The sequence below is a fragment of the Cyprinus carpio genome, chromosome B21 (genome assembly GCF_018340385.1).
Source record: "Cyprinus carpio isolate SPL01 chromosome B21, ASM1834038v1, whole genome shotgun sequence".
Lineage (NCBI taxonomy): Eukaryota > Metazoa > Chordata > Actinopteri > Cypriniformes > Cyprinidae > Cyprinus > Cyprinus carpio.
Window position 1 is genome coordinate 12,148,649 of NC_056617.1, and position 11,329 is coordinate 12,159,977.

The window sequence follows — 11,329 nt, forward strand, 5'->3', positions numbered from 1 at the left end:
TGCCAGGGGCATGAATACAGTTACACACATTCAAATGTGCACGCACACACATGCAAACACAAAGTCAACAGATTTCACAGTGCACACCACAAGCTTCCAGAATCGGTCAAAACTCCACCAATCTCTAAATCAACTGCAAGGCTTACATTATGCAGACAGTACAGCTGTCCAAACAAGCCAATATTTAAAATAACATCTTTAAAAGTAACAGATGTAAAGGTTTTTCTTATTATAAGTAAGAAAAATCTATGGAAACACTGCACTGAGTAGAAGAGGGTACCTTTTGTCACCTTTTGCTTAAATTGTTCTCTAGACAAGGAGAAATGAGACATATGTAAAACTAATACATCTAACTATATTTCAGGATGTCTTCTATCACCTATAACATAGGGACAGAGGAAAAAAGTGTTTCTACAACAACAACAAAAATAAATAAATAAATAATAATAATAATAATAAAAGTTAAATTGGCCATTATCCAAAATGTATATGTTTTTTAGATATGCATAAATTTCCTTGAGAGTACACCTGCCATATAGAACATTCATTTTGACATGCAAAATAAATAAATAAATAGGCTTAATACAAAAAAATCACTTTTCTAATGTGATTATAACCACTAATATGGACACGGGACAATATCTGTGCATTTTTTTTTTAGATTAAGGGGGCAACACATCTTACCCTATTCTCCCAAACAATGTGTCATGCATTCCCATCATACTGATGAGAGAGGCAGCAACACATTTGGTTGCTCTGTTTATGCATCCTATGCATAAGTGTCCTTCACTTGATCAGGAAAGAGCAGCTTACAGCAAAGTCAACACTATAATATGATTTGTCTTTTCTAATTTGACAGTAAATAAATAATGTGCATGGTTCTTCTGTATAATTTATTCTCCTGTGTACTCATCTTGACAGTAATGTCGGCATTTTGCGACAGTTATTTCAAGCAGGAGACACAAGCTCCATCAGCTGTTTTACATTATTGTTATGTATAATTTATTTTTGCGCTTCCTCTTAGTTTCACAATCAACACGATCAGCGTAAATATAATATATGTATATAGGCTACTGTATAATGACGTTCTTTTTATTGTAACAAAAGTTAGAGATCTTTCAGTTTAGATGCCATGAAAACTTCCAGACACTGTCTCAAATTCAATGAAAACGTCGTTGACAGTAAAAATCGTTTACTCTTAAAACTCATTCATCTCTATTAAAGTGTAAGTTGATGAAACAGAGAAACTGAGTTGCTGCTTCATAACGCTGGACATCTGAACGGATCCGTATCTCCTGCATAAAGTAACCGTGATCTGTATTGACAATAAAAACATCTCCACCTACCTATACTGTTGGCGATGTAAAGAGTATCCGCGTGCTGAAAGTGAAGGAAAATAATGAAGAATGCACATCCAGGAGTAACATCCATGGCAGGTCCGCGGAGAGGGGAGAGCGCACGGGCAAAAGGCGGACTTTGAGATTTCAGATAAGCGATCCAGCAGCTAACGCTGCCCCCTCCTTCCCCCTCCCCTTCCAGACTCACTGCAAAGTGCACTGGGGAAGATAGGCTCTCATTCTCACCCTCCCTCTCCTCTTCTATAGTCCACAGTAAGCGTAAATGCAGATCCTCTCATGACAACAGAAGATCACCAGCGTAATAGTTATTCCCATCAACACAAAAAGGGAACACCAGTCTTATGGTTCCTGTGATGCACTGCTATATAAAAACTGCTACACACTCTGCAGAGTCAGAATCAAGTTTATTTGTCTAAAAAGTTCAATAGACGCATCCAATAACCACGTAGCAGACAGGAGAGATACGAGGTAAATAATATGGGGGTGTATAGCTACAGTAGGCTATATAAAAAGAAAAATAAATAGTGTATTATTTGAGTATTGTATTAAAAAATATTTTTCCCTAAAGTTGCCTAAAGTAGAAGGCAATCATATCTGCCTTCTAGATTCCAGAAAAAAAGTTGTTTTATTGTACACGGAGCGGGTCGCCCCCTCATGGGCACCACCATGTTTGCATCACATGACCAGCCATGCTACAGAAAATAATACGTTTAAATAATAAGAATAATTAATTAATTACCTTTTACTACAAATCACATGCATAAACTTAGCTTACATCTAAAGAACCCAAACAAATCCTTCACACTGACTGTTCTAAGCAGACAGGGAAATATATATTGTTTCATGATTTTAAGAGATTTAGGCACTAAGAAAGCATCAATATAATAAAATATTCGATTCATATTCATATTGCTTGCAAGTGATAAACAACAATGGTTACTTTACATGGCAATAAATTAAGAAACAGGCTTTTTTTTCTACTGGCAGGGCAACTGCCATAACTAACCAGCCAAACTCTGACCCATGATTTGTTTAGCTTTTCAGAAGGAAAATAAATGATTAAGATGTTCATTTCATATTAAGTTTCAGAATGAGAAGTTCAGAAGGAAAATAAATAATTAAGATGTTCATTCATGTTGGCATTACATTCGTGGGAAACGGTGAGTACTAGCATTTGGCACTTGCTGTCATCTTGTAGAAATTATTCCTCATTTTCCCCTTTCTATTTGTTGTAATTAAAATAAGTACATATGTCATAGTATTTTTAATATCATAAATTATATTCTTCTACAGGACCACACAGCCATTGGAGAAGACATCCTGCTCTGTTATGAAGTTAGTGGATTATTGAAATAAATCACCTGCTGAGATTGGATTCTGGGTTCTTGGAAAAAGAATATCTAATGCATCTCTGTGGCGCAGGAGGAAATGGATCATGTGCCAGCTATCTGTCAGCACCTTTACTTCTCCAATCACCTCTGTGGGGTAAAGGCTCTAAAAGTACAATGAAAGGTCTTCAGTGTATTTTAAAGGATGTTGTGCACTGATGATAACATGCAAGGACCCACAGAGCTTTACATTATGGAATACAAACAACCTGATATCGGTAACCATTTAAAACCTGATTTTTCCTATCATTTTCCTTTTATTACAGAGATGCCCCTAGTTACCAAAAATATTATTATTTAAATATTAAAACTAATTATTTATCTATCCCCATTTTGTTTCTTTTGTGGAACACAAAAGCAGACACTCAACTTCAAAAGCTATCAAATGAAAATATGAATTCATTCACTTTATACCACTTGGCCTATGCTTACATACTTTAGGCTATGCAATTTATGCTATTTCTAATTCAGTTGTGGTATTTTATTTTTATTTCATTCACAAGAGAGTTTTATAAAACTGAACTATTTACTTACAGAACTATTTGGTTACAGAAAAGCATTTTGAATCCGATAAGACTGTAAAAACTGCACACTATGAAACTAAAAGCTCAGTTAGCAAAAGTCAGCTGTGGTTAACTTTATGACATAATTGCAGAGACCTCAGATTGTGGGATTTTAAGTGCAGAGCAGAAGACAGGGTTTCTGAGAGGGATGACAATAGGGCAGCTGGGACACCGTCCATTTCTCATGCTTCCCTGACTGAGGTAAAAGATTGAGGTTGTCACTGTGGTTAAGGGAGACGATGGTTTAATCGAACCTCTCCATTCCAACTCCATTGCTCAGCCAGATGGATCATGCTATCATGCTTTACGATGGTTTAATCGAATACCACCTATCTTGTAGTTGGCATCCAGAATGTAAACTAGGTACAGACAGTATACATTTTAAGGATAACTGCATGTTAAAAATGAATTGTAACTCTTATTACAGCCAAAACTGTTTTTTAAAGCTGTCAAAAGTGCATTTTATATTTATGGGGAAGGTCATATCCTGGGAATAGTTGAGAGTTTTGTCATTTGAACTTGTGTGATGGGGTCAGATGAGGAAAGGCTACTTGAGTTTTAGTTCACTGAAATGAAAGAAGTTGCAAAAGATTGAATGTGAAAGCAGATGGTCATGTATATTAATCCTTGTCTAAATAACACCCTCAGAGGCAATCTGCTAAAGGAATGTTTTCTCAAAGCATATTAGAATTGAAATACCACGGAATAACTAGCACAAATTGAATTAAATTAAATTAAATTAATGAAATAAATATGTTTTGCAAACATTCTTCATTACATATAATTATGTATGTATATATATATATAAATATATAATTTAAATGCATTTCATACAAACAACAAATTCAACACAAAATACACTTTTAAATAGAAATTTTCATTTGTAAACACAATATTGTCAGGCGACAATAGACTATGGCTATTTCTACCCATTTACTGCCCAGTGTGGACAAAAAGATGAGTCAGCAAACTTCATGTAATAGAGCCTGGAGGGAAAAACCAATTGATGCATACTGCAGCTAAACACAACCTTTAGATTCATAAACCAATACATACATACTGCAGCTGGATTCACATTCAACCTAAAGTCTAAACATGTCCAGCCATGAGTCATCCAAAGTCCCTGGGATGTATTGGCTACTTAATTTACATTAAGACCGATGATATTATCACACACCATGTTCAATAACATGTCCTAATGCATGTATCACACTGTTTGAATTTCTCTCCTATTCCGGTGCACCCGGCCAAGTGCATCATATGATTCACTCATGTGCATCCGGGAAGAGGAGGACACTTCCGCAAGCTGACATATATGCTGTCGTAGTTAGCCTTTGTTTGTTGTAATCGGAGACTGTGTGGATAGGGCCCACAGCTAGCAGTTGTAAGCCCTAGAGGGACTTGTTACTGTTAAGAGGCTGTAAAAGAGAGTTGGATCTATGTTGCCGTCACTGCTGGCTCTCAGATGAACCACGGCCGAGCCAGTGTGTCCCGCCAGGAAGTGTGTTTTGTTTTTGTTTTTTTGCTCTGTTTCCTCTCTTCTCTTTCTTAATGTACTTTTGTTTTGAATAAAGTCACGTGACTTGGTTAAACGGCTGCTGCTGAACAGACACATGAACATACACTTAGAGGCATACAAGCGCAGAAATACAAGTACTGACAAGACACTTAGTTCATAGTTCACCCAAAAATGAAACATCTGTCAACATTTATTCACCCTCATGTCATTCTACAGCCATTCTTCTGTGGAAAACAAAAAAGGTGTTATGAAGAATGTTCATGCTGCGCTCATTCATGGAATACAAATGAACAGGGCTCTTTTTGGGGGCATAAAGTCAAGTAATGATACATCTGTTCTGGTTTGAATAAAAAAGCCTCAAAAGAAAACCTTAAGTATTTTGGCATAATTTATTATTATTAGAAAATAAATTAACGAAATTGCTTCACTTAATACTATTTATAAAACATATGTCCGTCAAAATCCCTCAGGCAGTAAACAGCATGAGTGATTTTTGATTTAATGTTATCATATTTTTTATTATATAAATGTATAATGTTTACTGTATATTGCTAATAATATTATTATTGTAATATTGATGTAATATTTGTATTTACCTACTTGTTTACTGCTTGAAAATCACGTGTTGCCAAAATGTGGGCAAAAGCAGAAATAAAACAGACAAAGATTTCACAGATAATTAGATTTTTATTTTTTAAAGAATAATTTGTGATGTTTGCTTTTTTTTTTTTTTTTTTTTAAAGAACTATTAGGTGAATTATTCCTTTAAGGAGTCCAATGAATATATTATGAACAACTGCTGAAAAGTAGGTCATACACTCCTGTAACATATTTTACACCTCAACACCATATTATGAACAACTGCTGAATTTTAGGTGAAACACAGATCCCTGTTTTGGTGGATAGACATTTGCATATGAAGAAAAAAATTACATCACCACGCATTTCTTACAAATCTCATTAGAGTTTTATACCTCCACAGTATATTTTTCCGTGGCAAACTGTTTTGCTTTCACTTTGTTGAAGGAGTCATGATTTTATACAGTGGCTCAACCCACAAGAAAAATGACTTTATAGGAAAGTTTTGGTTGGAGACCTTCAAGAAGTCAAGAGCAGCATGAGTCTAGAGCAGGGTTTATGAATGACATTTACAAGACCAGAAAAAAACAGAAAGGAGTAGTAAAGGGAGCAGGTCTGGCACTGTTATGAAAGCTGATGTTCATTTTCTGAAATAAACACACAATCTTGTACACACATACAAAGCTATAAGCCCGTTTCGATGCACATTTTCTTACTCTCTAAGGCGCCTTCAGTATTCTCAATAGTCTGTTATTTGTTGTGTTGATAATTTTCTTGGATACGTACTGACACCTAATGGTGTGGATGCAGCATCCCACAAACACAAACCTTAGCGAATGAAAAGCCACTCACCTTTTACAGACGAACATGATTAATTTATGTTAGCAAAAGTGACCAATAATAGGATTTAAAAGAGATAAAAACGAATGATATTCGACTCATCATGTGATCTCAAAATGGCTGCCCACATCAGGCGACCCTCTCTGCGTAAAATAAAACAGCATTTATTAGACTACTCATATGACCGTTCATTTTTACATTTTTAAATTTTACATCAAGTGTAAAACTATATATATATATAGAGAGAGAGTACACGTTTAACAAGCAGAAACAAATGTCTCAATACAATCTTATATGCAAACCAATAAACCAATTTTATATGTGTCATCAGTTTGTGAGATCACACAGCTGAGTTGACTATGAAGAATGGCGAGGGATTTTCAAGGAATGCATCTAACACATTAGTAGGTACATCATTCTCTCAAGCAATGGAGAAGAAGAGTTGACTGCACCTCGATAGTGATATCCCGAGTGGGTTCAGGTGAAGGTTATTCCTTTGTGCTGTTTAATGGAAGATTGTTAGAGCTCACAGCTGAAGCACACAATAAACCCACTGAGCTGCCATATGCCAGATCAGCAGTGCACACTATGGTCCGGGAGGACCTCAAGGTCTTCTGGATTGTCTCCTTCATTGACTTAGCTCCTAATGAAAAGTCACCAATACAGAACTGTGGGGCAAAAGCGTGAGTGGGCTGTATGAGACATGCCTGTGATAGCAGCCAGTGGAATCTGCCTCGAAATTGGATCAGGAAAACTGTCACCGTGGTTACACACAGCGACACTGGCGCTCCTCATTAGAGGGTGTTTCATAGACAAGGTGTCTCCTGCAGGAAACACGTCCTCCTCTAAATCGACTGTTTCAATGTGCACTCACAGCACAGAGCAAAAAGGAAAGGATTCAGATTAGAAGACAACAGATTTGCTTTTGCACAATGATGATCAAAAGTAAAGTGCTCTTTTTTGAATATGGTGCACTGAAGAAAAAAAAAATTAATAAAACTTAGAAATTGCTGTTAGTAAGCTTCACAAATAATTACAAAGATGCGGGGAGTAACATACTTTATTATAAAATAGTATTTTCTTATAAAACATACTCCAATAATCATTTTTAGAGTGTAAAAATGTATGCTTAATATAAGCACAAAAAGTTATTGTCATACAAATATAAAATAAATATCATTATCATCAACTGTATTGTGATATTATCTATATTTTTTCTTTTTTATTATCATATTACGTATGTCTAGTTATAAAAATATCAATATTATAATAATAATAATGTAATATTGGTGTTTATCTGTTTACTGCCTGAAAATAAAATCACAAAGGGTTTAATGCGTTTTTAAACATGTCCCATATTTAGCTTCATGTCCCATATTTAGCTTCATGTCTCATATTTAGTCTCAAATAAAGTTTCTAAAAGCTTCAGGCCCTGTTTCGTACCCTATTCACTGAAAGTGGCAAGGATTACATTGTTCTGAAACATGGTGAAAGCTATAGACTTGTAAACAGCCTTTCCTTTCCTTGGTAACATCCTCACAATGTGAATATGAACTGAATAACAGACTGTGCTCCAAACAAGATTGCAAGGTTTAATCCCTCTGTTTAACCAGAAGCAGCATCCATTGCTGGCTCTCTCCACATTGTGCACCACATCTTCTGCTTCCAATTCCACAATCAAAGGCATTGAAACTTTGGACAGGAAAGAAATGGAATGGAATGGAGGGGAAAATCTTCCAAAAAATGACTTAAAGATCTGAAATCCCCTGGTGTTTTAGGAACAGTTTGTTTTTGACTGCTTGTCCTGTTTGTAAATCCGGTTGAGAGTTACTGTCTCAATTTTTTGTCCAGTAAAAGAAATCAAAAGCCTTCACTGATGCATTAAATCACAGAGCAAGCTTGCTGACAGGCTGTTCAAATGCACACAAAGTTTAAAGAAACTGATTCCTCATTTAAATACCTTATTTTGATAATAATTTCTGGTTCACAATTTTCATCTCCACACTACAGGTTCTTGGTTTCCTCAAACTGTCTTTCAAAGAGCTTATTCTTAAATTGGAACTGACAACAACATGTTCCCCATAAACTCCCAGTAAACACTTAAAAAACTCCATAATGTGTTTTCTTTCTTATTACCTTAGTTATCACCAAGAGAAGCTCTTTTTATGGTGGAATCGTGACCTATTTCACTGCACCCTGATGGCGTAGACAATCTAGGGCCAAACTTTGAAAGCCTAATATATGGGCAGTAAAGCAAAACTCTCCACCTTTTATTTCTCCAGATGGTCAAAAAGCATGCAGAATTGCTTAAGGATGTGTATTATAAGCTTACACAAAGGCTCTAGACAAACATTAAGCTGGATTTAGAATATTACAAACATGTCGCAACATGCAAATATTGTATAAACTCTGCTTTTCCTTTCAAGAGAGTGTAACAAATTGAGGTTATGCACTGGTTTTTTTCTATATTAAAAATGTTGAGCTCAAGCGAAAAAAAAAAAAAAAAGCTCTTTCACAACCAAAGCACGTTCTCTTATGAGCAGATTCTGGTAAACAATAAGAAATTCCCATCTGCTCAGTCATGTTTGCTGCGCCTTCTCACCTCGCACTCCTCCCTGCACTTTTGCAAGCTGACTGTTCTGTTAACTTCACTTCAGACTGCTGAGCTCAGCATTTCCCCACGGATTCAGCAGCGGCAGCTACCTGGAACTGCTGTCACCCTGAATCTCCTCATCCTACCTGCACCTCCAGCTGAGCCTCGCTCCCCCGCTAACAGACATCAATGTCCTTGATGTCCCACCAACACTGTGGCAAAGACAAATGCCTGTCCCTGACTCTAGATGCTGCAGTTTAGCTTCAGTCCTCTAAATCTCTCAGTTCAGAGCGTGGCTTCATCAACAACTCAATTTGAGGGGGTTTACTTAAATAACTCTTTGACAAAGTGTGGGTCCTTGTGAGCCTCAGATGGATGATGGGGAGAATTTGAAGTGACAAAAGTAAGCAAGCAATTCAAGGGGTGACAAGTGAAAATAAACTTTTCTGCTTTTAGCAAAAGAGTGGGGGGGGGGGGGGGTGACATTGTGAGCAGAGCACAACTCAGGGAAGTGTAGAGGATGCAGTTGGGAGCTGTCTGCAGACATTTATGTCAAATCAACCTGACTAAGGTAACTGCTGTCAGGACCCATCTGTGAGTGTTTGCATGTGTGTGTGTGTGGCATTTCTCTTGGTGCACTGATATTTGCATTACCACTGAAAATAACAATGTAATCTACAACTGGAATGCGAGACGGTGAATTTCTCTGTGAGGAGTTAAACACCCCATGTAATCGCCATCTCTGTGAGCTTTAAAGCATTAGTTTACCCAAAAATGTAAAACTGCTGTTAATTTACTCACTCTCAGGCCATCTAAGATGTAAATAACAATTTTTTTTTTTTTAAACAGTTAAAAACAGTTTTTTTAGCTGAATTTGTGGTCCTTGGTGATTTATAAAATGCAAGTCCACTGCTATACCATCACTTTGAGAGTCAAAAAAGCATATACAGGCAACACAAAATAATTACCCGTGACTCCTGACCATATATATTTAGGTCTTATGAAGCAAAATGATCGGTCTGTGCAAGAAACTGAACATTATTTACAACATTATTATCTGTAATCCATAGCCTCAGGCAAACAGTTCTAAATGAGAGTTTAAAAGGTGAGCTTTCTGTCGCATAATGACGTATACACAGACTGATCATTTTGCTTCATAAGACCTGAATATATTATCAGGAGTCAATGTGGATTAATTGGAATTTGAATTAATTCTGTATATGCTTTTTTGACTCTAATAGTGTGGGTTTGTTTTTATTAATCAAGGAGGGTGATTTATTTTAGATAAATATTTTTTATTCTACTGAAGAAACCTTTTTGGGTGAACTATTCCTTCCACTGCCATCTACTGCATACAGGTGCTGGTCATATAATTAGAATATCATCAAAAAGTTGATTTATTTCACTAATTCCATTCAAAAAGTGAAACTTGTATATGATCAATTCATTACACAGACTGATAGCATTCATATTGATATATTCAAATGTTTATTTCTTTTTATTTTGATGATTATAACTCACATAAGGAAAATCCCAAATTCAGTATCTCAGAAAATTAGAATATTTTGAAAATCAATATTGAAGACACCTGGTGCCACACCCTAATCAGCTAATTAGCTCAAAACACCTGCAAAGGCCTTTAATTGGTCTCTCAGTCTAGTTCTGTGAATTCATTCTGTATACTTGACAGTTGTTTTGACCTGCACAAGGAGGGCAAGACACAAAAGGTCTTAGCAAAAGAGGTTGGCTGTTCACACATTAAATAGGCAAGGGAAGGAAAAGATGTGGTATGGACTTGTATTTATGAATCACCAAGGACCGTGATTTCAGCTAAAAATCTTTACTACTCTACTGAAGAAACCTTCAGTTTTCCACAGTCAGTGATGTTTGGGTGAGGTCAACTATTCTTCTTCCACTTGGCACCTGCACACTAGCTGCATACCTGGTGCTGGTCCCTGTTCTTAATTAGCAAACTATCATCATAGAAAATCTTGTATTTATTTCACTACTTCCATTCAGTGCCACAGAAAAATGTGCAAAAAGGAGCCCAACTTGTTCATATCTTTTCAGTTGGCCAAGATTTCCATGTTATATGATATTCATTCATTACACACTGAGATGAATTAGACTGATATATTTCAAATGTTTATTTCTTTTTTTTTTTGATGATTATAACTGACAACTAAGGAAAATCCCAAATTCAGTATCATTTTCTGTCCAGAAAATATGAAAAATGTTATTTGTCCAATAACACATGCCTCTATGACTGGCATGTAGCAATTCATATTCAAGTCTGTAATATCATAGACATCTATACGGAGATACTTCATTCAGCTCCAGACACATCAAAGCATCTACCATCTTGGAACGATCACTATTTCAAATGCTGTCATCATTCAATAGAAATCAATGAGTTTTTAGCACATGCAGAATTATCTAACATTAACGATAAACGAAATCCTATGAAAAATCATCAGATAAGGTGTAGA

General features: G+C 36.0%; 1 protein-coding gene across 1 annotated transcript in view; it reads right to left on the minus strand.

The window, feature by feature from the left end:
• The window catches only part of LOC109060242 (A disintegrin and metalloproteinase with thrombospondin motifs 2-like), a 62,139-nt gene extending 60,555 nt beyond the window's left edge, over positions 1–1,584 (minus strand). Inside the window, exon 1 of the mRNA XM_042748486.1 lies at positions 1,347–1,584. Within this exon, the coding sequence (XP_042604420.1) occupies positions 1,347–1,431 (85 nt within the window). The 5' untranslated portion in view covers positions 1,432–1,584. The remainder of the gene's footprint in view (positions 1–1,346) is intronic.
• Positions 1,585–11,329: the final 9,745 nt, after the last annotated feature.